Genomic DNA, 27758 nt, shown 5'->3' with positions numbered 1-27758 from the left:
TATATATATGTGTGTGTGTGTGTGTGTGTGTGTGTGTGTGTGTGTGTGTGTCTTTAAGACCCAAATCTGAATGTGTACACACACACACATATATATCTTGAAGAGGTATTGTTTACTGACAAGTTGATTCTTTCCTATCTTGATGGCCTCTATTCATGTTAAACATGCTTTCTAGAAGCATATGGGTAATCAGTCAAAAAGAACAAGCATTGGTCACAAGCTTGGAGCCTAACAATAATCAGGGTGTGCCAAAAGGAAATTAGACAATAACCCTAAAGAAAACTAGGCAGTGTGACAAAAAGAAACAATATATTCTGCCTCTTTTTTCTCCTTTTACTGATTTTCATGGAAATCTGTGTTCGCAAAGGAGTTGTGAGAGTGTTAGATATAGGGAGAATAGATTGATTAAGCCATATTATACTTTAGATATGTTCTAACATAGTGATTGGATTATAAACATGAAGTCCATGCCCCCCAATAAGTCTGGGAATAGATTTGGAGGGACCATGAATACAAATGGGACAAATTACATATTTATTTCAATATGATTGGTTTCCTTTGTAATCCTATATGTTCTATGCATTTAAAAACATTCTGAGAAAAAGTTTCTAAGCTTGACCAGGCTGCCCAAAAAAAAGAGTCCATAACATAAAAAATATTAAGAAATTCTGTACTAGCTACCCATTATGTTACAGAAAAGGAAACAGACCTAAAAATGTGAAATGACTTCTTCATTGCTCCGCAAATATTGAGTAATAAAGCTAGGGAAAGAACAAAATATCCAGTCCAGTCATTGCTTAGGTTTCTTAGCTTACTGATGAAGAGTGCTTTTTGCTGAGGTGGGGATGGCAAAGAGAGAAGTAATTGGTGAATATAAATGTAACCAAAAAAAAAAAATTATGGCATATATGTCTTTGGCCAAATGAGCATATAAATATACTGTGTGTATATCTTATTTATATTATTAAATAACTATAAGATTTTTTTAATTACTTAAAAAAATTTTAAACCAGGCATATCAAAGGAGGATGACTTCTACCCGAGAATTCACTGTTTGTGAGAGATGACAATTTGTATTGTTCTGACTCTGCCACTGACTACATTTGTGACCTTGAGCAAGTAATCTAATGTTTTGGGAGCTCAGTTTCCTCATTTGTAAAATTAAGGGTCAAACTAGATGACTTTTAAGCTAGCAGAGACCTTTAAGATGCTGTTGTATAATATAATTTTATAATTTTAACCAACCTTTCATCATAGCTAAACAGTATCTGCCAAACTTTCTGGCATAAGAAAATAATCTTATTGTGGAGTTATTTGGCTATTTTAGGCCAACTTTAGGAATTCAGTCTTTAAGTCAACTTAGCAAGCACCTAATATGTGACAGACATCGTAATGAGGGTTAGAACTGCAAAGAAAGCCAAAAATGGAATCTGCCCTCAAAGAGTTCACAATCGAATGTGGTCTAAGATACCAAGCAAAGTTATATTTTGTTTCACAAATACTTGTTTTGGAGGGAGGCAAAGTACTTCTTGGACTCTGAAGACTGATGAGATGAATGTTTCCCATTTCTGTGGCTTTATTTTAAGTCTTTGTACTTCTCCCTCTGTGATGCTTTGAATCAAAAGTTTTGCAAATTCTTGTAGACAATAACAAGGAGTAGCTTGTTACCAGAAAGAGTGGGGTTCAAGTCTTCCTCTGTAACATATTGTCTATGTTACACTTTACAAATTACTTAATCTCTTGGTGCTACCAAAAAATTGTCTAAGACAATGAATTTCAGAACAGTTTCTAGTTTGCATTGGAAATGAAATCACAGACCTGGAAATAAAGAGGATAGGATATACTGAATGATATTAATTGTACTCACTTAATTACTACAATGAAATACTATCATAGAGATATCATGGACATGACATCTCTGAAACCCTTATCTTTTTTAAAAACATTTATTTACATTTCATTTTTTTAATAATAAATACCAACAAAGTAAATTTTCCTGAAAACATTTAAGCCACATATTCATAACCTAGAGTCCATGAATCTGTAGATAGATTCCATGGAGTCTGTGAACTTAACTTATACATATATATGTGTAAATATATGATATAAATATATAATCGCGACTTGAAGTTTAGTATTTCTTTTGATTAAGAAGATAGGCAAAAAACAGTGTTCTAAGAAGGGGCGCATGGGCTTCTCAGGTTTGCCAAAAGCAAGCTTCTCCATAATACCCAAATAGAGGTTAATAATCCATGAATTAAGTCTCGCCTTTTAATAATATCATTGAGACTGAAAGTATGATCACATTTTACTTTTGTAGTTTACTGATTGTTAGCAGAAATAAAAGACTTTTGTGGTTGAGAATGGATTTGTACTGATCCCAAAGCCCCGAGGGCTTTAAATTCCTATTGTTGACATGTTACCAGTCAACATGGGCAGTCCCTAAGGCAGCCCACCCATTTCAAACAAGATTGGTAATTCTGTAAATTAATGTGGCTTGCTAGTAGTGAACCAAAATAAAGGAAAAAAACCCTTTAGGAAGGGGATTTTAGGGTTCAGCTGGGGAAACAGCTTCTTACCTCTTAGGATTGTTTCTTCAATCTTTCCCTTTAAAGCTACCATTCAATTACCCTATATTCATCTTGTATGTACTGGTGTATATATGTTTTCTTCCCCATTAGAATGTAAGCCTCCTGAGGGCTGGGTCTGTTTTAGGGTGAGTGGTTTGTGGGGGGATTTTTTGTAGGGAAAGGAGTGTCTTTTTTTTTTTTATCCCTAACACTGAGTATAATGCTTAATACAGAGTCAACAAATAATAAATATTTAGTCTTTTATTGATTGATTCCCTTTGATCCTAGCTGAGTGTGGATTTTGCTAGTTTAGGGAAGAAAGATAGTTGGAAAGTAAACAATGAATAATTGCCTTAGTAAACAGGAGGTTGGGAACTCTGGACTATCAGAGGCCAAATTGAAATCTTTACTGTTGTTGATGGTTTTTCAAGCCTATTTGCCAAGCTCTTGTAGGTGATGGATACCCTTTGAATTTCTCTGGATAGAAAAGCAGAGTATAATATCAATTATAATTATATTGAGGAGCCTTTCCTGTTAGAATTTGTTTCAGATACTTTGAGGTCCATTGGCTTCAGGCTGGCCCTCTAGGCAACAGTGCTCAGCATCACTCACTATCTGTCTTCCAAAAGTGAATGGGGAAATGCCAGGTAATTTGCATCATGTGTACAATCTAAATCAAAGTCCATCCATCATTTCTGAGTCCTCAAATGCCATGATTATCATATCAAAGACATAGGATGACATTGAAGATAATAACTTTTCTGTTGCCCATTATCTCTAACCAGCTTTGAGTAATTATTAGCATATGTTCTTGAAAGTTTAACGTGTATGCTGATTTTCATAAAGACAGCCCTATTTGAAGCATCAAAGATATAGGTAGGACCATTCTTCAAGTCTGTATTTTAAGTGGAGAATTATAGAGACAAGGTAGAAAGGACAGATAGTACAAACTATTAATCATATCTTTTTTTTCCTTCTCTCTAAAATTTTCAGAGCTCTTATAAGTTTTTCCTGAAAAGTAGGGATTCAGATTCAATTCATGAACTTCAGCAAACATTTAATAAGTGTACATAAATCTACTTTGTATGGAGAAATAATATCAAGGATAATGAGAACCTTGAATCAAGGAAAATTTAGGTTCAAGATTCATTCCAGTGCACACTGGCAAGTCACTTACTCTCTTGTTACTCCAAGCATCTCTAAAACTATCAATTCTGGCCTCAGATACTTACCAACTACGTGGCTCTTGGCAAATCACTAAATATCTGCCTTTCTCAGTTTCCTCATCTGTAAAGTAGAAATAATAATAGCACCTATCTCCCAGAGTTGTTATGAGGACAAAATGAGATAAAATTTGCCTTTTCAAACCTCAAGAAGATATATTAATGCTACCTATTAGTGTGATGATGATCACAACTATAAATTGTGATTAGAGTTCCTTACCTAACAATTCCCTCTACTGATGAAATCATAGATCTAGTCCCTAACCTGTCTCTCTCCCTTTTAATCCTCATGGCAGGGAGACCAGAGAGAGGGTCCCTACGTACATAAGTGAAAATGAAACTTAGTCCAAGATGATGCTGTGATATCTCTCTTCCCTGGTTTAAGGGAGGAGAGTGAGATTTATACCCATTAGATGATGAGCATCTAGTCACTGAGTAAGAGAAAATGTGCCTAAAATGGATGAGGTTAAAACAGAGGTTTTTTATAAATCTAAGGTCAACCCTCTCCCATGGGAGTTTTTGTCTAAGTGTAAGGGGGGGACTTGAACTTGAATAGGGAAAAAATAGGTCTTCATTTTCACTGATCTCTAACTAAAACATGGTATTTCTTTCAATGATTTAAACTTTTCACCAGACTGCCAGCAGGGTCCAGGGTATATCAAAAAAGTGAAGAATCCCTGACTTAAGAAAATGTTGTGATAGTTCGGGGGGCTATTAAGTTATTACTATAGGAGTTGTAATCATATCCTTTTGAAAACCCTGATATTATTGAACACCTTGTTTGCTCTGATTCCCCCAAAAGAGTCCTTTCCCCCCCTTATCTCCCATGCCTCACTGGAAGATACTTAGACTAAGCAGAGATTGTTGTCCTTGTTGACTTTTGTTGTAAATGTCTCTTCCCACTTCATATACTCTTCTCTTCCTCTTTCTCATTTTTCCTCCCCCATTTCTCTTTTCCCTCAGGCCATGGCATACTTGTTTATTTGTTATACTGTTTATGGCTTGAGAAGTTTTAGAGGTGTCTGAGGGTACAGACACTTTGGACTCAAAAATGATTTAACAAGAAAGTCTCCCATCTTCTTGGAGGTGGCTAGATGTAGTACTTCCTGAAGGCAGAGAGGTGATTGGGATGATCTGTCAATGTTTTTTGTAGCTCTAGGACTCAGAATAGGTGGGAAATTGGATGGGGCTTTGTTGAGAAGTTTGCTTTTTATATGACAAAAGAACCCTTAAAATAGAGTTGCACTGCACTCCTACCTCCCCTCCAGTCCTCACCTGCTCTCGCCTTCCTTGCAGTTGCTTACCTACTATATTCATTAGTCTGAAAAGCAGTAAAAAGATTTTTCTGTCCCAACAGGATAGAGAAGAGAGCGCCAAGTATGTTTCCTGACACATAACAGGATGACAATTTGCTTTTTCACATTTCTTGGTTGAGATCCTAAAATGCTCAAGTAAATTTCATCTGGGAAATTTTATGTGTCCCCAAAATAAGGCCTTGGAAAAGATTCAAACCTAACAGTTTGACAGAACAGTGAAGCTTAGTTTGCCTTATAACGTTTAATGGGATGGATTATCAGGCTGCGTGAGGAAAGCTCATTTTAATGGCGGCATCAGGCAAGCTGACAGAGGCCTCTGCCCAGAAGCACACTGGGCTGAACTGGCCACAAGCAGAGAGAGCTTGTTTGCACCGAGTCAAAAGACATTTCATAATGCAATACAACAGTTCCAGCCAATCGGCCACCACTTGATGTGAGCTATGAGACAGCCGAGGAGTGCTGGGTGGAGAATCAGAGGAACAAGGGGTCTGAGTCAACACTTGTATTGCTGGCTCCAGGCCAAAAACCAATTTGTTTTCCCAGCTACGTGCTCACTCCGGTTGAGAAGAGACAGCAATCTGGCTGCTAGGTCTGGTCCTCTAGTGCCCTTTGCCAGCTGGTACTTGGCACCTGGCATTGGCAAGAAAGAACATTCACTTACCTGCTCCATCTCCAGCCACTGGAACACATGGAATGGTAGGGAGGGACAAGAATAACCACAGTCACCAAGCCTTGCTTCTCTGTCTCTTTCTCCCTCTTATAGTTTGGCTTACAAAGTCTAAATCCTAGTAGTTACCACACCCCATTCTCATTTCCCATCTATGCATTCCTTAGCAGCAACATTTTTGCCATAGGGAAATGTTTGCTATACTTTATAAAAACATCTTTGATGAAAGGGAAAATGTCTCTTCTTTTGATAATTGGACCTGTTAATGGGAGATAGGTAAATGAGAATAAGAATTAAGCATAGCTGAACTCTTAAAATGCTACAGAATACAAAGATTGATTCTCATCTTATTTTATCTTTAGAGGATACTTCTCTCTGATCTTACCAAACTTCAACTACCCTTTGTTCATAAATTTTAATCAATATGTTCATCATTTTAATCATCAATGCAGCCATCTAAGCTTGCCAGAACCTCCAGGAGGCTCCTCTACTAGAGTACTGGACTGGCACAGAGAAGACAGAGATTCTAGTCCCAGCACAGTCTGGATTTAGGTGTTATGGCACTGAGCCTTTTCTTCCATTTGTTCTTGGTTAACAAGGGGCTTATACAACCTGCTTTTCACTACTCTTTGTGGATATCTTAAAGATAAATGAAAAACAGCATAAAAGATCCTCAGTCTCTTTAGATGAAGAAAATGATTTTGGAAATTTAAGAACTGAACCAAGGAACACCTCTCTGATGTGCACTGGATGACAAGGAAGAGATTGGGGTGAGGAAACATTCGTGGAAAGACAGTATAATAGTAACCATTTCTAGGTTGCAAATTTTTAGTATTTGCTGCTTTGAGCAATAAATAGGTGTTTCGTAATGTGTAAACAAGAAGATGGAATAAATTTGTTTAAGATTTTGCTCTTTTGATGACTTGCTGTTGCCATCTTCTGTAGGGAGCATTTAGTTTTCTCATAAATACTGTTTATGTGTGTGCATGTGTACATGTGTAATACCTATACGGGTATATGTGTAATTTCACTGTGTAATAAGATCTCCATCATATATAATTAAATTTGGATTCCATCTAGCTGACAATTTTACCCTAGCGTTCCATGGCTGATTATTTTTTTAAAGACATATTCTTTGTACTTCTCTTTTCTGTTTGACCAAATGTCTTCTTGTATCTCGTAGAGCAATGAAGCTTAGCAAGTGGAGTTATAAACAAACGAATGAATGAATAAAACGTTTTATGTATGCATTATTTTGAAAAGATTGAATTTTGCTTGGCATATGTTACCTTGCATATTCATGTTTCATAGCATCAAGCTTTAAGCTCCTTGAAGAGGACCCTGTCATTTGCCTCTGTATCACCAGCATTGAAATAAGAGCCTTAGAAAGAGAAAAAGCTCAAAATTACTTTTTTAAAAAAATTACTCTGAACTAAATCAACAAACATGAGCATTTCCATATTTAATCTATCATTTTTGCTTTAAAATAGGGAGAAAGATAACTCAATCAATGATTTCATTAACAAAGTACTCTCAAATGAGAAAATTCCCTTTACCAAAGCAGATTGTTACCTTTTCTGCTCTGAGAGGTTAAGTAATTTGCCAAGGACTACAGTTATGTGTGTGTCAAAAGTGAGATTTGAACCCAAGACTTCATGGATATGAGGACTGGCTCTCTATCTACTAAGTACCTCTCATCCTCTCTCCTGTCACCAAAGAATATAACATATAAAAGAAAATAAATATGGTACAGAAATTGCATCTGAAATTAAGAAATATAAATATTAGGGTGAAGTCCAAGAACAAGATATTTACTTATATCAAACACGGAGTTGACTCAGCATATCATACAGGGCTGGGTTATTGGGGCAGAGAAATTGAAAAATGGATCACCTACTTCCTCTAAGTCAAGGAACACTATCTAAAAGAACAAGGTTTCTACATTCATACTGATTTCATAGCAGAATCTCCTTCTTTCTGGCAGGCCTGCTCTCAGCATTCTAGTCAGAAATATTTATTTTTATTTTGTTGTGCTTTATTTGCCTGCCAAGTTAATGTCAGGTGTGTGTGGATGTGAAGCTTTCATTGGGCTTTCAATCTTACCCTTCCTGGCAATTCTCACCTGGCTGAGTGGAAAATGTGTAATTTTTCCAGGAAAGTAAATATACCTTCCCATTTACATCTTAATTTCTATCATATAAAAATCCATTTAGAAAGTCTATTTTTTACAAAAAAAAAGTATTTTTTTAATGTACTTGAGAGAAATGGCAACAATGTGGACACCTATAATAAGGAGTTGGCTCAGATGGTCAAGACAAGGGCCTAATGTTCCCCTTTCTGGAGAGCACTGCAACAGTTGCTTGGGCAATGGATGAGTGCGTATGTTTGACATGGCCTTTTACTGGCATAAAGTAGGAGTCTGGAAAGGCTTTGCTTTTAAACGAGGCATGTCTAATAGGTTTTAATGCAACCTGCGAATTTACCCCTGAACAAGGTCAGCTTTTAGGTCAGAGGAATGCTGTACAAATTGCACTTTCTTCCAGAGACTGTAATTATACCTGGGAGAAGTTAATATGCTGCCAAGTTCAGCAGACTCCAGATATGACCAAGATAAACTGGGAGCTTTTGAACAATCCCCCCTAAAACTGACTTTTTCAGAACATGATATAAAACAAAGCATTTTTCTACACACACACATAACCTTGGAGTCTATGTCAGGCTATTATTTAGGTGGATGGTGCCCAGCTGTTTTCTGCTGAAGGATCACAGATCACAGAAGGATAGATATTTATCTGGAAAAGACCTTAGAGGTCATATAGTCTAACTCCTTTATTTTATGGATGAGGAAACTGAGGCTAAGGGAGATGAAATAACTTGCCCAAGGTCACACAAAGTAATAAGTAGTAGCAGAGCAAGGATTTGAAGCCATGTCCTTAGGCAACAAATCCAGCTGTCTTTCACTGCTGTGATTGATTGCCTGCAGAAATGATTTTGATTTCGTAGTAGAAAAATAATTTTAAATATATAATAAATGCACATCCTTTATAATTTTTAAAACCCTAACAAATCTCCCATTCTCAAAGATTTTTATATATCTGAGTTTTATGGTTTTGTCTAAAGATGGTGATGCATTAGACTTTTCAAGTTTCCCACTACCTCAGGTTTCTATGATTTTTTTAAAATTTTATTTTTTAGAAAAATTTTTCCCATGGTTACATGATTCATGTTCTTACTTTCTCCTCCTCCAATTCCCCCCCCCCATAGCGAACACACATTTCCACTGGTTTCTTCATGTCATCGATCAAGACCTCTTTCCATATTATTGATAGTTGTAATAGGGTGATTATTTAGTTTACTTCCCAAATCATGTCCGCATCAACCCATGTGTTCAAGAAATTGTTTTTCTTCTGTGTTTCTACTCCTGCAGTTCTTCCTCTGAATGTGGCTAGCGTTCTTTTCCATAAATCCCTCAGAATTGTCCTGGGTCATTGCATTGCTGCTAGTATAGAAGTCTATTACATTCGATTTTACTGCAGTATATCAGTCTCTGTGTATAATGTTCTCTTGGTTCTGTTCCTTTCACTCTGCATCAATTCCTGGAGGTCTTTCCAGTTCGCATGGAATTCCTCCAGTTTATTATTCCTTTGAGCACAATAATATTCCATCACCAAGGAGGGGATATGGCAAAATTGGGACATTAATGTACTGCTGGTGGAGTTATGAGTTGATCCAATCATTCTGGATGGCAATTTGGAACTATGCCCAAAGAGCATTAAAAGAATGCCTGCCCTTTGATCCAGCCATACTATTGCTGGGTTTGTACCCCAAAGAGATCATAGGGAAAAAGACCTGTACAAAAATATTTATAGCCGTGTTCTTTGTGGTGGCAAAAAACTGGAAAGCGAGGGTATGCCCTTCTATTGGGAAAAGGCTAAACAAATTGTGATATCTGTTGGAAGGATTCTATGATTATTGGTACCTTTGAACAGGTTATATATATTAGAGACTTCAGTGAAAATGTTAGCCCTCCTATGCAAAATTTTGCAAAACCCCAACCATACCCTTCTCCTAACTCTTTAGCTCATTGCTGTCTACTTTCTTCATGTTCTCTGTGAGTTGGGAGGGAGAAAGGAAATGGACTTTTCATATGACCCCTAAACACTTAATGAATTGTTTTGCATTTTTGTTAGTACTATGATATATAACTTCAGGGGGCTTCATGATATTTCACTGTGTAATAGTTCCACAGAAATGCATTCAAGTTTTTGAAATAATGTGATCAAATGATTTACATTGGTCTCATTCAAATATCATGCTTTAAGGAGTAATGTTTTAGTATTTTCCACCACTTCAAAAGCCCTTATTTCCAAGGGCTGATGTCTAGAAATATGCCAGAATTCTTATCCCAAAGCCTATATAGGAGAAAAGAACAAATGAAAACAGAAGTTTTTTTTTCTTTTTCTGCCATGATCACCTGGTATAGTAATCAAATTATTATATCAGAGAATATTTCTAAATTCACACAGGGAAGAGATTTTGAGCACAAGCTGTTGAGATTTGGTTGGCCTTCTTATTCCCGAATGACCCAAAGATAATCATTTAACCTCTCTGCCATTGATCTAAAAGTTGAAGAATATTAGAGTAGATGATATCTAAGACATCTATATGATAATCTCTTCAATTTCAAAATTCCTTGGGTAGAATTGTCTTTGTGCTATTGATGAGATAGTCTATGATGAGAAAGAGTTAAATATTTTTGTTCAGATATAAAAGTAATGAACATATTTTTGCCCTGTCATCTTGTTAAAGAAAGAGTTCATGAAATGCTTTGGAGTTATTAGACATATCTTCATGGATGTTGCCCTATGGTGATTTTCCTTTTTGGAGACCAGAGACAATATTTCCTGTGACATTTAACCATTTCTCCTTCCCCTAGCACATTTTAATCACTTTATCCCAAGTGCTCAGAAGGAAAGAAATAGTTATAAGAACCACGTGTTTCTTAGAGCATTTTTCTATCATCTTTCAGGGGGGAATCCAAAGAGATGCTTGATGTACTAAAAAGACCATTGGCAGTAGAGTCAGAGGTGCTTCATTGGATTCCAGCCTTGGAATTCAAGGTCTAATATTAACTCTGTGGTGTCAGATACATCATTTAATTTCAGAAGGCTTTAGTGTCTTCATCTTTAAATATGAGTAGTTTGGGCTAGAAGGTCCCCAAGATTCCTTCTGACCTGAGATTTATGATCATATGATTATTCCAATTATTGTGTGTCCTCTTTAGATATTTATAAAATTTCCCCTCTCACTGAACTTATAGTTCCAGAATTCGTATCACATCACATTTTATGTGGTTATGATACTGTTACATATATGTGTGGTTTCAAGCTTTAAGGGAATAAACATTCACAGTTCTAACATGGTTTCAAAGAGTAAAATAAAGTTTGTATTATCTTATATCCTGAGGTGTTAGAAACAAAATAGCAAAGCTCATTTTCACAAAGAAAGTCTTTGTTAGTCTTGTTCAATCGTGTCTGACCCTGACTCCATTTGGGATTTTCTTGACAAAGGTACAGTAATGGTTTACCATTTCCTTTTTCCAGCTGATTTTATAGATTAGAAACTGAGGCAAATAAGGTTAAATGACTTGCCCCCTCCCCACCCCCTGGTCACATAGCTAGGAAGTGTCTAAGGCTGGATTTGAACTCATGAAGATGAGTCTTCCTGATTCCAAACCCAGTGCTCTGGAATCAGCTCAAAATTGTTAGTCTTACAGTGTTATTATTCATTCCCAAGAGTTTATCCTGATTACCCCTCAGGAAATGAGGCAGTGGAAAGAACACTGGATCAAGAATCAGGAGACTGTGACTAGCAGTGTGACCATTGGCAAATCACAACCTCTCTGAACTTATTTTCCTCATTGGCACAATGAGAAGGTGTGGTTTTTAAGATCTCTTAACTTCTCTTCCAGGTCTAAAATTCTACAGTTCCCTAAGAAAATTCTATGTGAGGGAGCCCATTGTGTCTTTGAAAACCAGCTTATTCATAGGTACACATCTGGTGTTTTTCAGGGACCTCAGTCTCCAGATATCACTGAGCATGACTGTCTTAGTGAGTCAAGAGCCTAGAAATGAAAAGCAAGACTCCAGGAATTCCTGAGGTCAATCAGAGCATACTGCTAAGCATTTCTCTAATCAGGAAAAGACACGAAGGTGATTTAGTTAAATCTAAAGTAACAACAACTAAATCACTGTTCTTTTTCCCCCCTTTAATCCATTATTTCAGGGGTTTTGTATATATTTTAGAAACTAATTTAGTCATCTAGAATATTGTCTATCCCTTCCAAGAATGATATATAGACATATAAATGTCATCTGCAAATTTGATAACTCCACAGCCTCTTCCTTCATCCAGATATTTAATACTTGAATGGATGTCATGGCTTAGATATAGGTATTCCTTCTATTAGTACAAATAACATCCTCTTCACATCTTCTCATTCTAAATGTCTATTGCCCATGTTCTTTGATAAGTCCTCTGTAAAATAGAGGCCTTCCTCTAAATCTTTCTATGTTCTTTGAGTACCAGTACAGCACTTGATTTGTTCATCTGTTATCTCTGGCTACATATATGACCCCTTCTTTTTCTGTCATGTTTTTCTTGATTGATAGCCTTTATGACACTTCTTGCATTGTTGGAAATATGTTGCAGGCTATTTGTGAACCTTTTATGTATCTTTCTTTATCCCTTTGGATTACCTGCTCCTTTGGGGGGAAATGATATCATATTATAAGATTTTAAACTATACAATATTACTTGAAGAATTTAGGTGTTTTTCGTTTTATAAGGTTTAGGTTTTGGGTTAAGGAGCAGCTTGGCATAATTAAAAAACTAGTGCTTCATTTTCCCAATCCTGCCTGACATTTTCTTCCTAACCTATTTATTGAGAGCCATGATTGCTCAAAAAAAAAATAAGCATTAACAATTCATACTGGAAAGACTGGATGCTAATTATATAGTTTATCATGCAATCTGATCATCGGTCTGTTGAGTTAATGATTCAGTACTTAGGATTGGTGCCAAAGTTAGGCCATTAATGCAAGACATGGATAAAAGTATTTGTAAAGACAAGGACAAAGACATAATCATATGACACTCATTAAAAAAATTCTCCATATTGATATGAATCTATTCATTCCTTTTGGGGTATAGTTTCTTTTCCATAAAAAGATCCTAGGAAACTTTATCAGATGCCTAGATGAAATATAGGCATATTTGTCTAAGGAATCCCTCTGATCTATTAACTAATAATCCTGCCAAATAAGCAAATGCATTTAAAAACAAAAATTAATGCCTTTTTTGTTATAGTCATTCCTGAATATACTTCTGCCCCCTAACCCCCAACCAAGCCCACAATGTTCCTCCCCTATGATGTTTCCTTTGTAACAAATATGTAAAAGGGGGGGTGGGGAAACACAGGAAAACCAAACATATTGGCTAGCTTTTACCATACATGCAATATCCCAGTGCCATAATCCCCAAACTATTTGATGAAGGGAAGGAAATTCATTTTCCTCATCTTTTCTCTGGAGCTAAGCCTAGTCATTTTAATTCTACATCATTAAATTTCCTTTTATGATCCTTTTAATTTACGTTACTCTACAAATTGTGTATAATATTTTCCTGATGCTGCTTACTTTGTCTGTTTATGTTTTCTCATTTCCCTGAATTCTTTATATTCATCATTTCTTAGGAAATCATACTCATGTACCATTATTTGTTTAACCATTCTTTAGTACCTACATTGTTTTCAGTTCTTTGCTATCATAAAAAGCATTGCTATGAATATTTTGATGTATAAGAGACCTTTTAGTTTTTTATCATTTACTTTCCTGGCAAATATGCCCAACCATGGAATCTTTGGGTCATTTAAATTATTTTTAATATCATTCCAATGTGTTTTATAAAATGGTTGAACCAATTCAAAGCTCTTCTAATTGTATATTTTATGCTTGTCTTTCCAAAATCTGTCCTATATTAACTATTTCTATCTTATTTCATCTTTTCCAGGTTGTTATGTATAACATAATATTTCAGAATTGTGTAGGTTTATTTGCATTTCTCATAATATAAATGATCTCAAGCATTGGCATTTATATAGAATTATATACTTTTCCAATTGATTAGACTTGCTAGGAAAACTGTAGATCAATTTGGAAAAAATTAGGCTTACATCAACATTTTACTATATATGGGATTAAGATAATATATGTGATGTGTATGTAAAAAAATCATGCTATAAAAAAGTTTTAAAGGAATCTAATCAGGTTCTTTTCACAGCTTTGGTAAAGAATTTTATGTCAAAGAACAAAAATGACCACAAAAAATGGATATTTTTGATTGTATAAAACCAAAACACTTTTGTAGTGACAAAACCAAAACAACTAAATTTAAAAAGGAAATGGTCAATGGTGGGGGGTTGGGGGAGTCTGTGCAGCAGATATCTAAAAGTCTAATACTCAAGCTATATTGGAATAGAAGACAAAAAATTAGACCAAAAATCATTCCCCAAAGAATGTACTCAAAGGATATAACATTTTCAAAAGATTTATGAACTATTAACAATGATATGACAAATTGTTCTAAATGACTAATAAAAGAAATGCAAACTGCCTCTGAGATTTCAACTCATACCTAGCAAATTGGCAGTGATGACAAAAGAATAAAATAGCCAATGTTGAATAAATTGTAGAAAGTCACACTAGTATAATGCTGATGGAGCTGTGAAGTATCCCAACAGTTTAAAAACAACTTTGAATGATTCTAAAAAAATGATTCAGATGTTTCTTTCTTTTGACACAGAGATGTCATTATGAAGTGTATACCTCAGGGTTGTCAGTGATAAAAGAGAAAGGCCCCATCCATGTGATTATAATCTTAGCAGCATTTATAATAAAAATAAAGTAGATGCTCAAGACTTGGGAAATAACTAAACAAATTGTAGTACTTAAATGCAAAGGAATATCAATGTGCTATAAAAATATAGCTTTGCTTCATGATAATTAATGTTCCAACAGCACAACTGCCCATCTTTACCAAGCATGCTAGTTTTGTCTCTGTTAATATTTATCGAACTCTTAAAAATGATATGTCAATCAAAGGGATTTTTACTGTTTCCCCTAGGAAATTCCTTCAAACTCGTAGCAAGCTTGCTCTGAGAATCTTTCTTCCTGATCTTTGGCCCGAACTGCCTTCCCTGGCTTTACTTTATTGATCTTAATTGTAACTCTTCATGCCAACATACTTAGTTTAGTAGTTTCAGAAATCGGTTCAATCAAATATCCTTGTTTATTCCAGTTGCTGTCTTAGCTTTAATCATAATTTGACTTGATCATGGGTTTTTTAGAAATATGCATTCACAGATAATGTATTCAAATTCCAGAAAACTCTGGATACATTCTAATGGCACTGCCCAGACAGATACCTTACTAATCTGTTGGCAAATTGATCAAATATTCAGCCTGATTATTAATCTAAATGTCTTTTTCCTTGGCATGTATCTTCTTAGCTACTTTGTATATCTGAACTTGATTAATGTATATGTTTTAAATATATACATATAAATATATGTAAATATGTTTCCTCCACCCTTTTTACTTTCTATTTACTCATGTATTTTCCCTGTGATTTTGTTTTTTGTCCTCATATTACAAGGAAGAATATTACATTTTCCAGGGAAGCCTAAACAAATCCCAGATCAGTTTTTTCTTTCTCTTACTACTACCGTGATGATGGCAAAAAAATGTAGAAAAAGTAGAAATATAGCAACTAGAGATGACAAACAAGTAATGGCTTGGCATGGCTGTCTGTTATTCATTTTCTTGGGCATTGATATTGTTAAGATGAAGAGAGACCCTGTATAGATGATTTAGATGGGTGGCTGGGATTTGACAGACCCAGCCTGACAAGAGAGGTCTCTTCAAAGACAAGAGAGCAAAGATGGCTGCACTCTCTCTCTCAGGCCAGTACAAAACGGATCTGACTCCTTCTTTTTACTAATAAGCTTTATTAAAAATGTATCAGAAGATGGGATTAGGAGTGTGGGTTTTGGGTACTTCCCTATCGCTAATTCCTCTATCTTATAGCCCAACTATCGAACTTTGCATTTAAAGTCTCTTCATTCCTTTACAAAGTCAAGGATACTCTGATTACACTCCCTGCCTAAAAACCCCTTCTGTCAAATCTAATTCTACATCTAAACCCACACAGGAATAAGTTTCTAGAATGTAGATTGATTAAAGATGAAGTCAGGTGTCAGGAGTGATCGAGTCCACCCTAGAGGGGCTAAAGCCTCCCCAAGGCAAACTTAGCAGTTCAATCAGTTCCCTCTCCAGTTTGGTCTTACTTATAGCTTCAGCAGAGTAGACAATCCGAACAATCTTCAGAGTCTAGCCAGATTTCTCACTGGATCAAGTTAGAGATTCCCAGGAGGTCAGAGCTGGATCTTGGAGATAGTTTTCGCCCCAGAGTCTCAATCCAACCCTACAACTGCCAGCTAGATTCCCAGCATTCTCTCTCCCCTGAAGATTCTAACAGGGTTTTCTCCTGTCCCTCCTGTTTCACAGCATTCTATGTCACTCTGTTTGCAATCTTGTCTCCCTTTCCAAAATCTCTCTTTCACAATATATAACTTTCTCTAAAGACCTCAGAAGGATTTGCATGTAGGTGAATAAAATACGGAGCTTGGAGTTAGAACAACCAGAGTTCAAGTCCTGCCATATATAGATATAGAGATATATAGAGATAGATAGATAGATATAGATATAGATATAGATAGATAGATAGATAAAGATATCGATATATAGATATAGATATACTAGCTTTGTGACACTGGGCAAGTTACTTTATCTCTCTCAGATCTAATTCCTTCATTTTTAAAATGAGCATACTAGCAGGACCTATTATGAGAATCACGTGAGATAACATATATATACACCCATACACATATACATATATACATACCTATATGCATCTATATGTTGAGTTGTTTTTCAGTCATGTCTGAGTTTTCATGGTCCACTTTGTTTTCTTTTTTTTGGCAAATAGCTTGCCATTTCATTTTCCTGCTCATTTTACATATGAGGAAACTGAGGCAAAAGTGTTAAGCGAATTGCCCAGTGTAACAGCTAGCTAGATTTGAACTCGGGACTTTCTGACTCCGGGACCAGCATTTTATCCACTGAGAAATCTAGCTGCCAACAGTATATGTGTTTGTGTACATACATACACACATTGCTTTTTAAACCTTCAAAGGCTATATCAATGTTAGCTATTAATATTATTATTGAATATATAATCTAGTCATTCTCTGCATAAAGTAGGTCCAGGTTGCAAAAACAGCTATTATCACTGAATTACAGAAGAGTAAATTAAGGTGCAAAGTTATTCAGTCATGACCAGGCAAAGAATTAAAGAAATAATAATTGTAAAATAATAAAAATGACTCAGTTTTGCAGGGGATAAAGCAACTTCTTTACAGGAATCTTATACATATAAGTATTATTATCCCCATTTTACAGATAATTAAACTAAGTTTCAGAAAGATTAATGACTTAATTTTTGTCTTGTAGTCAGTAAGTGTTAGAATTGGAATGCAGAATTCTTTCTACCACATTGTATCACCTTTCTGAAGTCAGAGAATTGAATAAGTTCCCTGGCTGTAGTATTTCCCATCACTTTCTCAGGAGGTACCACCACATTATATAGCAGTTGATAATTTTAGTAAAGCCAAAGATTGCAGTGTGATAGATTTCAACCTGGCAAAGGCAAGAAGTTGAGCTTAGCAATCTGGTGAATAATTTTTTAAAAATCGCATGATTCCAAGTTATTGGACAGTTTGTAAGGGTATAAATTATTAATGCTTCCTCCCTTAGTCCACTAAAAGTATTGGAATGGGTAAAGTTACAAATGCCTGGTCACCATCTTAGATAGTCCAAGCTGTTTATAAATAGAAAGGTAAATATTACCCTTTTTCTGCAGAACTATTGCTTCTACTAGTTCTTTCAGAAGATTATTGTGAGGAGAATGTCAGGTACACTGAGAGGCAATGTGGTATAGTGGACTGAACACTGAATTTGATGTCAGGAAGGCCCAGAGTTCACCTCCTGCTTCAGACACTTAATAGCTAGCATGATTAGGCAAGTCTTTGAGTCTCTGAGAAGCTCAGTTTCTCCAAAATGGGAATAATAGTATTTGGATTGCCCACCTAACAGAGTGAGATGATATATCTAAAATGCTCTACAAACATTAAGATTCTATTTTAAGATTAGCTGCTATTATTAAAACTTAAAGCATTATAGAAATGAGTTATTATCATTTGCCCTATCATACTATTTACTGCCTCTTCTCTTTCTGATATTTTGCATATACTGTTTCTACCCTGAAGCTAATGAATTTCCAAAACCCTCTTTCTTTAAACTTTTACTCAAAGACAACTCTAAAGTTAATGTCTATTTTCTTTTTTATATCTTTATGAAAGCTATAGCAAATTAATTACCTAGGGTTTCATGGCATTTGTTGTCTTCATCTGTGATTGGCAGTGCTTACCATTTAAATTTTAATCTGGTTGCTAATTAGAAGAAAAAAAACCCTAGAAACCTACGTGTGTGTGTGTGTGTGTGTGTGTGTGTGTGTGTGTGTGTAAATTAAAAATGTCCAATTCAAGTAGCATTTTTTCAAATAGCATTGTAAAATTATTTGAAACTTGCCTTGTCCTGATTTGTGTACCATACTCTCTTATTTTTATCCTGTCTTCAGGAACAATAGACCAGCTAAGCTTTCTTTCTTCCTTTATGTATATTCTGAAAAAATATATGATAAAACATACTCTTGTGGGGAAATGGTTGATCGAATAGGTTTGTTCTTCTGGGGAGAAGCTAGTCACTGACAGGAGGAAAAACAAATGTTTAAGACACTAGCACTTCATTCAATAGCTGTATATAAAGCCTTAAACACAACTGTGATAGAAAAGGGCATAAGATTTTAGCTTGTATTCTCAAACTCTAGCAAACATTATATATCACTGAACACTTCCTTAGGCAACAGTGTTCGTTTTTTAATATATCATCTATCCAAACCATCATTTCAATGTTCTTCAAGGTGTAAAACCCTAGAAAGGAGTGAGAGAGGAATAATATATCACATTAACTTGGTTGATATGTATGTTTATAGAGCATTACAAGGTTTACAAAGTGTTATCTTCACAATAATGCTATAAAATGGGTTGTGCAAATAATACTGTCCCTATTTTACACATGAGGAAAATGACGCTTAGAGAGATGAAGTAACTTTCTGAAGGTCAAAGTATCAGAGCTGGATTTATAACCCAATCTCTCCAGTCTTCCATGGAACTGTCTCTCAAAATGTACTGCAACTTCTCAGACTTAACTTAATATTCTACTCTGGTGCCATGGGGAGCAACTCTTTCTAATATACTGGGATTCTTAACCCCTCTAAGGGAAAAATAACAAGGATTTTTTCCACCTCCCATCCCAATATTTTTTCAGGCAAATGATTAGTTTGTGAATAGAAAGGATATCTCCTCTGTGACTGGAAGAAAGAAAAAAATAAATGATAACATTGCAAAAGTTTAATGAATTATTATGCAAGGATGAAGAAACATGTTATATGGCTTCAGCCAGATCTTAGTAAAGTAGGATACTAGGTCATCTGCTGTGAGAGAAAGGTGGTAGCAAGAGCCAAGAACAAAAGAGGAAAGCTGTAATGAGATAAAGATTCAGTTATGATAGGCTATGATAGGATTACAGAGTAGCATCAAGGGCCAAGCTGAAATTATGTAGTTCATTACTTTGTAGTAGGTAAAAGCACTTGGGATCTATTCCCTCAGTTCCTCACAGAAGTAAATTTTGAGCACTCTGTGATACGCCTGTAATTGGCATAAGGAAAACTGCATAGCCCCAAAGGACTATCAGCATCTTCCTATCACTGGCCCAAAAAATAATTAGGTAGGGCCATTTCACAAGACCAAATTATTTAATATTTCAAGATTTTGATAATCATTTGTGTGCACTGATTACACATTCTCATGTCCATTGCATAAAATATGTTATTTTCTCCCCTCATTGTTGTCATTTTTGGCCCTCTGAAAAGGTCATACTCGAATGTCTCCAATAACTGGATTTTCAAAGTCTTTGCTCATGGAGTGAAAACTGGCAGGTTCTACTAAGCTGGAAAGGCTTTGAGTACGGATCCAATGGTAGAGATGTTCATGTTCGTGTGTGTGTGTGCATGCATGCATATGCCAATTAAGAACTATCCCAGCTAATTCCAGAGAGAAAATGTCACCAGAAATTTAGCCACCAAGCGAAGACCTACTTTAGGTCACAGAAAATTATTCTGACTCCATCTACTAAACATGGAGTTGCAATCTGAGTTGCTACCATCTAATTACTGGTGCAGTCACAAGAAGGGCAGCATAATTTAGTGGAAAGAGTTCTGTATTTGGAGATCTAGATTCACATCTGTCTCATTTGTGCAACCTTAGACTAGTAATTCACCATCTCATGAGTATGATTTCTTTATTTTGCAAAAGAGAGAATTTGAATTCAATTACCTATTAAGGATTGTTCTCATAATCAATCCTATCTTATACAGAATCATAGGAAAAATAATAGTGAATAAGCATTCATCAAGAGCCTATGTAGGAGATGGCTAGATGGCTCAGTAGATTGAAAGCTAAGCCTAGAGGCAAGAGGTTCTGGGTTCAATTTTGACCTTAGGCACTTCCTAGCTGTGTGTGATACTTAGCAAGTCACTTACTTAATCTCCCCTTGCCTAACCCTTAACTGCTCTTCTGCCTTGGAACTGATACACAGTATTAATTCTAAGATAGAAGGTGATTTTTTAAATAAAGAGCCTTCTGTGTGCCAGGTACTATGATAATCACTGGGGGATACAAATAATGAAATATAAAAGTCAGTCCTTGCCCTCCAGGAGTTTATAATCTAGTTGGGGGAGACAACACCCCAAGGAAAGGAATATAGCTGGAAGAGGAAGAGATCTTCAGAGGTCATTGTGTTCAACCATTTCATTTTACATATGAAGAAACTGAGATCCAAAGAGATTAACTGCCTAATTCAAAATCACACAGTAAATATCTGAGACAAGATTCAAACCCAGGTCTTCCTGACTCTAAGTCTACCATTCTGGCCTATACCATGTTGCCTCTCTTGTTGGCTTCTAGTGAAGTAAGTAAAGAAGTTAGAAGTGATCTATATGACATCTAGCTTGGTACATTTTGATTTGCTGAATTTAGGAAGAACATAATTTTGGGCCACTTTTAGTGAGAGATACATAAACATTTAATTGACTTTTGTCCAGCCTAATGTCTCTGAAAAGATTAAAGGAAATTCAGTACATTAAATAAAGAAGTGCCCTTTAATATCATTTGAGACTTTAGTTAGCTCTTCTATATTTAATATGGTTACTTAAAGATGGTATTATCTCTTAGACTGATATATCTTTTTTTAACTCTAGATCATCAAACTGCTAGATGGAAAACGATCTCAGACTGTGGGAATCTTGATATCTAGCTTACATTTAGAAATGAAAGATATCCAACAAGGTAAGTCTTCTCTATTTGTTCATTTATTAGTTTTAAAAATTAAGACAGTTATTACTTGGTACTCTGATACTGCTAAAAACAGAGTGAGTTTGACCAAAAAATATTTTATATGTGTCTATTTACCCCATTCTATGAATAGCAAATCAGTTATTTTTTTCTAAAAGTATAAAATTAAATTGCAAAGGGAAGCAATTCCAAAGCCAAATTGAACTCCATGCCATACCCTTTCAGAATATCCAAAATGAAAATATATCCTCTTCCTCCTCTCTACTGAGATGAATGTAAATCTTTGTTTTTCATTTCATTTGCGATATGTTCCAAAAATCATACAATTTTTCAGGGATATTTTAGTGGTGTTTAATTCTTTAATTTAATTTTGGTATTGCTTAATATTCATTTAATTATAGAGAGACTCTGAATCTCTACTTACCCAAAAAGTTTCTTTCTGTCCTTGTTTCAAAACTATTTCATTTTGGCTTCTGTTTAAGGCCTCCTGGAGTCTCTAAATCAAAGGCTTCTGCTTATCCTTTCAAGGGAACTCTGCATTTTTTAGATGTTTAATTTCTTGCTCCAGTGGTAGCATTTGGAAAAAATCCATTCAGACCTAAAAAAAAATACCCCTAAACCAAATGACAGACACAATGTTATCATTATTATTATTATTATTATTTTGATAACTCTAACTTTCTGTCTTAGAATCAATACTAAGAATCTGTTCCAAAGCAGAAGAAAGGTAAAGGCTAAGCAATGGCAATTAAATAACTTCTCAGGTGACTTTACAGCCAGATTTGAACCTAGGTCTTCCTGACTATAGGACTGGCTCTTTATCCACTCAACTACCTAACTGCCCCTCACCCTGTAATTAAACTACCTGGCCAAGAGTCTAGATCTGACTGTTAGAATGGAAAAAATAAAAGTGAATCTCAACAACATAAGTTGCCATGAATTAGGTAGAAAGAATGAAGTGGTCCTTTGAGAAGTTTTTTTCAATTATGTCATTAAGGACATTTATTCTGGAAATGCCATTATAAAATATTTTATTGTTATTTATGGAAATATTATAAAATAATATTTATTTTAACAATATTACATAAAATGGCTAACTGTAGTCTTGGTCAGTCCAGTGCCATATGAATACCAATTGAGATTTGTTCTCAGAATCATGTGTAGCCCATGTTATTCTAAGCCTATTGGCTCATGGCTTCTTTAATCTCTTTTCATACTGTCTCTTCCTGTAATTATTATTTCAATGGGGAATAAGTAGAATCCTTCAAAAAGTATAAGGTTTAAGATGACAAAGTAAAGGAAGCTCTACTCTCCTAATCCCTCCATGGACACACCCACAAAAAGAAAATAAATCACTACAAAACAAAAAAGCTATAGGAACACATCTCACTGGGGTAAGAGGAAGCAGCAGCCTAGGCAGCATAGTATCTGTAAGAACCAGCAGATCTTGGAGCAGCCCATGACTCTTGTCAGAGGCAATAAAGATGCAAAATCAGAATGAGCCTAGCCAGAGCCACTCTACACAGGTAGAGAAGTCAGGAAACCTATAAACTCTCACATGGCACTAGAACCCTGGGGTTACAATAGAGCAGAGGCGAAGAACCAGAACCAGAGTGACCTACTCAGTCCCATGTGGCTGTAGACCCCTGGGCTATAGGGGAGCAGAGAGGGTGAACTAGAATTTCAGTGAAGTAACCTGCTTGCTCTCCCATGTGCCAGAAGAGTGCCTGGAGTGATGGAACTCAAGGCAGGGAGCTTGTCTAGCCCATACCACTTAGCAGGGGCAGAAAAGCAGCAGAGTGGGGACCAGCCCAACTCACAAAACAAATGGGGAACTGGTAGCATGAGGTACAAAATATAGCTGCTCAAAATAGCTGAAAACCTTCTCAGAGTGAGCCAGGAGAATCACCTCCTTGGCAGATACACCATGAGAAACAAGGAGAGCCAGTCCTAACCCAAGTACCAGAGAAGGGTATTCTGAAATCTTAGAGCAGTACACCTTCTATCCCAGGAACAGAGAAAACTCGTAACAGATAGATGAGGGTAATTGGGGGGGGGGGAAGGGGACTAGAAAAATGAGCAAAAGACAAAAAAAAACCCAAACCTTAACTTTAGAAAATTACTTTAGTGATGGGAAGGGCAAAATATGAACTCAGCAGAGGATAGCAATGTCCAAAAGGAAACATCTGAAGCCTCAAAGGGAAGTATGGAAGAATGCCAGATCTCAAAAGAATCCCTGGAAGAACTTGAAAAAAATTTAAAAAACCAAATGATAAGAGAATTGAAAGAAAAACTCAATAGCTTGGGGGAAATTCACTGAAGAAAACAGCTCCCTAAGGAATAGAATCAAGCAAATGAAAATGGAGGCAAAAAAAAAAAAACACTAAAGAGAACAATTCTTTAAAGAATAGGATTAGTCAAGTGGAAAAGGAAACACAAAATCTCAAGGGAAAAATAACTTCCTAAAACTTAGAATTGGGCAAATAGAAGCTAATGAATCCATAAGACAACAGGAAACTATAAAACAAAAATTTTTTAAGTTAAAAAAAGAAGAAAATCTAAAATGTCTAACTGGAAGAATGACTCACCTGGAAAATAGATTCAGAAGAAATAGTCTAAGAATCAATGAAATATCTGAAAGTCACAATTAAAAAAAAAAACACCTGAATACCATATTATAATAATCGTTAGGGGAAACTGCCTTGATATCCTTGAACAAGAGGGGAAAATAGAAGCAGAATCCACTGATCACCTCCTGAAAGAAACCCAACCATAAATACCCATCTGTTGTAGCCAATTTCCAGAACTCCCAGGCTAAGGAAGAAATACTAGAAGCTGCCAGAAGGAAATAATTCAAATATCAAGCAGCCACATTCAGTATTACACAAGACCTAATAGCCTCTACATTAAATTACCAGAAGACATGAAGTATGATCCTCCAAAAGACTAAAGATCTAGGATTACAACCTAGAATTATATACCTAACAAAACTGTTTATAATTCTTCAAGGGAAAAATGATGTTTAATGAAATTGAAGAATTTCAGACTTTACTGACTAAAATAAAACGGAGTTGAAAAGAAAATTTGATGACCAAATTCATCATTCAGAAGAACCATAACAAGGTAAAGTGAAAACATAAGGATTTCAGATAAGGTTGGACAGAGTATATTCATAACTGGGAAGGTGGTGATTTAAACAATTAAGATATATATGATACTTAAGAAAAACAAGGTGCTTAAAGTATTCAAGATATATAAAGTACCTAAGATACTTTAAGAATTTTATCACTATTAGGGAAATGAAAATAAGTTATACATAGAAAGAAGAAAGGGAGCTAAATAAGATGGGCTGAATTTTTTTAAAAGGGGGAGGAAGTAAGAAGAAGACATGGGAAGAATAGAAAAGGAGAGAAGGGCATAAGGTAACTCTCAATAAGAAGTACATAAGAAACAAGTACAATTAAGGAGAAGATGGGGATGTGATTCTGATTAAACTTTACTCTAATCAGAACTAGCTCAGAATCGGACAACACCCACAGTCAGATATATAGAAACCTACTTTACCCTGTAGCATACTTTACAGTAAAGTAGTAGTAAAGTAGTAGGAGTGAAGGGAGAATGAGGGGAGAGTGAACAAAAAGGAGAGTGAATTGGGGGAGGTGGTTATTGAAAACAAAACATCTGTGAACAAGGAAAGGAGAGAGAGAAGAACAAGTAGAGGGGGAAATAAGATAGAGAGAAACACATAATTATTAATCATAACTATGAATGTGAATGAGATGAACTCACCCATAAGATGGAAAAGGGGAGCAAAGTGAATTAAAAAAGAACCTCACAATATGGTGTCTTCAAGAAACACATTTAAAACAAGGAAACATACACTGTGTAAAAGTAAGAGGCTAGAACAGAATTAACTGTACCTTAGCTAAAATAAAATAAAAAAAGCAGGGGTAGCAATCATGATTTCAGACAAAGCAAAAGTAGAAAATATTATAATCAAAAGAAATAAGGCAGGAAATTATATCATAATAAAAGGGCACCATAAACAATGAAACAGTATCAACATTAAACTATATGCACCAAATGGTGTAGTATCCAAATTCCTAAAGGAAAAGTTACATGAATTACAAGAGGAAACTAATATTAAAACATTATGAGTGGGGATCTTCAACCTTCCCATCTCAGAAGTAGATAAATAAAAAAAAATAATAAAAAATTTAAGGAGGCAAATAGAACTTTAGAAAAGCTGGATATGATAGACCTCAAGAAAACTGAATGGAAATAGAAAGATATACATCTTTTTCTTAGCAGTAGATGGTATCTTCACAAAAATCGGCAACATCATTGTGAATAAAAACCTCACATCCAAATGTAGAGAAAAAAATATTGAGTACATATTTTTCAGACCATAATACACAATACTTATGGGGAAATTCATATCTCTTAATGCTTATATCAATAAATTGGAGAAAGAACAGAACAATTAATTGGGCATGCAACTAAAAAAATGTCAAAAAAAGAACACATTAAAAATCTACACTTGGGGGCAGCTGGGTAGCTCAGTGGATTGAGAGCCAGGCCTAGAGATAGGAGGTCCTAGGTTCAAATCTGGCCTCAGACACTTCCCAGCTATGTGACCCTGGGCAAGTCACTTGACCCCCATTGCCTACCCTTACCACTCTTCCACCAAGGAACTAATACACAGAAGTTAAGGGTTTAAAAATATAAAAAAAAATCTACACTTAAAAACCAAATTCAAAATCCTGAAAAACAAAGGTGAGATTAACAAAATTAAAAGTAAGATATATTGAACTAATAAATAAATTGGTTTTGTGAAAAAAGAAATAAAATAGACAAATCATTGGTTAATTTGATTTTTAAAAAAAGAAAGAAGAAAAGCAAATTTCCTGTATCAAAAATAAAAAGATGAAACCACAACCAAAGAAGAGAGAAATTATTAGAAGTTATTTTGTCTAAATATATGCCAATAAATCTGACAATCTAAGTGAAATAGATGAATACTTACAAAAATATAAACTACCCAGATTAACAAAAGACGAAATAGAATATTTAAACACCCTCATCACAGAAAAAAGAAATTGAACAAGCCATGATAGAACTCCCTCAGAAAAATGCCCCAGGTCCAGATGGATTCACAAGTGAATTTTACCAAACATTCAAAGAACGTACTAACTCCAATACTACATAAACTATTTAGAAAAATAGGAGAAGAAAGAATCCTTCCAAATACTTTTTATGACACAAATATGCTATTGATACTGAAACCATTAAGAGATGAAACAGAGAAAGAAAATTATCAACCAATCTCCCCTGATGAATCACACACACACACACACACACACACACACACACACACACACACACAAAAAGTTAAATACTAGCAAGAAGATTAGAACATCTTATTACAAGACTTATCACAAGACATCACAATCAAGTGGGTTTTATACCAAGAATGCAGGGATAGTTCAATATTATGAAATCCATCAATATAATTGACCATATCAATAACAAAATGAACAGAAATTACATGATTATTTCAGTAGATGCAAAAAAAAATTTGACAAAATATAACGCCTATTCCTTATTTAAAAAAACAATTAGAGAACTTCAGAATAAAGAGGCCCTTCCTTAAATTTAAAAATGGCATTATCTAAAGCCATCAGCAAGCATTATCTGTAATGGGGACAAATGAAGATCCTGCAAAGATGCCCGTTGTCACTACTATTATTTAATATTGTATTAGAAATTTATTCTATAGCAATAAGAGCAGAAAAAGAAATTGAAGGTAATAGAATAGGCAATGAAGAAACAAAGTTATCACTTCTTGTAGATTATATGCTGCTATATCTAGAGAATTATTCAAAACAACTAATAGAAATGATTAACAACTTTGGCAAAGTCACAGGATACAAAATAAACCCACATAAACAATCAGCATTTCTATTTACCACCAACAGTAGGAATTAATAAAGGAAATTGAATTCAAAATAGTTTCAAATAAATATAAAATACGTGGGTGTATAACTACCAAACAAACCCAGCAACTCTATGAACACAATTTCAAAACACTCTTTATGCAAATAAAGTCAAACCTAAACAGTTGGCTAAACATTAATTGCTCATGGACCGAGTCAATATAGTGAAAATGGAAATCTACCTAAATTATATACCTATTCAGTGCCATACTAATCAGACTTCCCAAAAATTATTTTATGGAATTAGAAAAGAAAAATAACAAAGTTCTTCTGGAAGAACAAAAATCCAAGAATATCAAAGGAATTAATGAAAAAAGTATGAAGAAAGGAGACCTGG

At 35.1% G+C, this 27758-nt stretch overlaps 1 protein-coding gene across 2 annotated transcripts in view; it reads left to right on the top strand.

Moving 5' to 3' along the window:
- FMN1 (formin 1) overlaps window positions 1-27758 on the top strand; it is a 537406-nt gene that overhangs the window by 322390 nt on the left and 187258 nt on the right. For both annotated transcript variants that reach the window (XM_044665142.1, XM_044665143.1), the window contains one exon: window positions 21332-21419. In XM_044665142.1, the coding sequence (XP_044521077.1) occupies window positions 21332-21419 (88 nt within the window). The remainder of the gene's footprint in view (window positions 1-21331; window positions 21420-27758) is intronic.

This window comes from Gracilinanus agilis, chromosome 2 (assembly GCF_016433145.1).
Source record: "Gracilinanus agilis isolate LMUSP501 chromosome 2, AgileGrace, whole genome shotgun sequence".
Taxonomy (NCBI): domain Eukaryota; kingdom Metazoa; phylum Chordata; class Mammalia; order Didelphimorphia; family Didelphidae; genus Gracilinanus; species Gracilinanus agilis.
The sequence above is the reverse complement of the archived record's forward strand: the minus strand, read 5'-3'. Positions and strand labels throughout refer to the sequence as shown.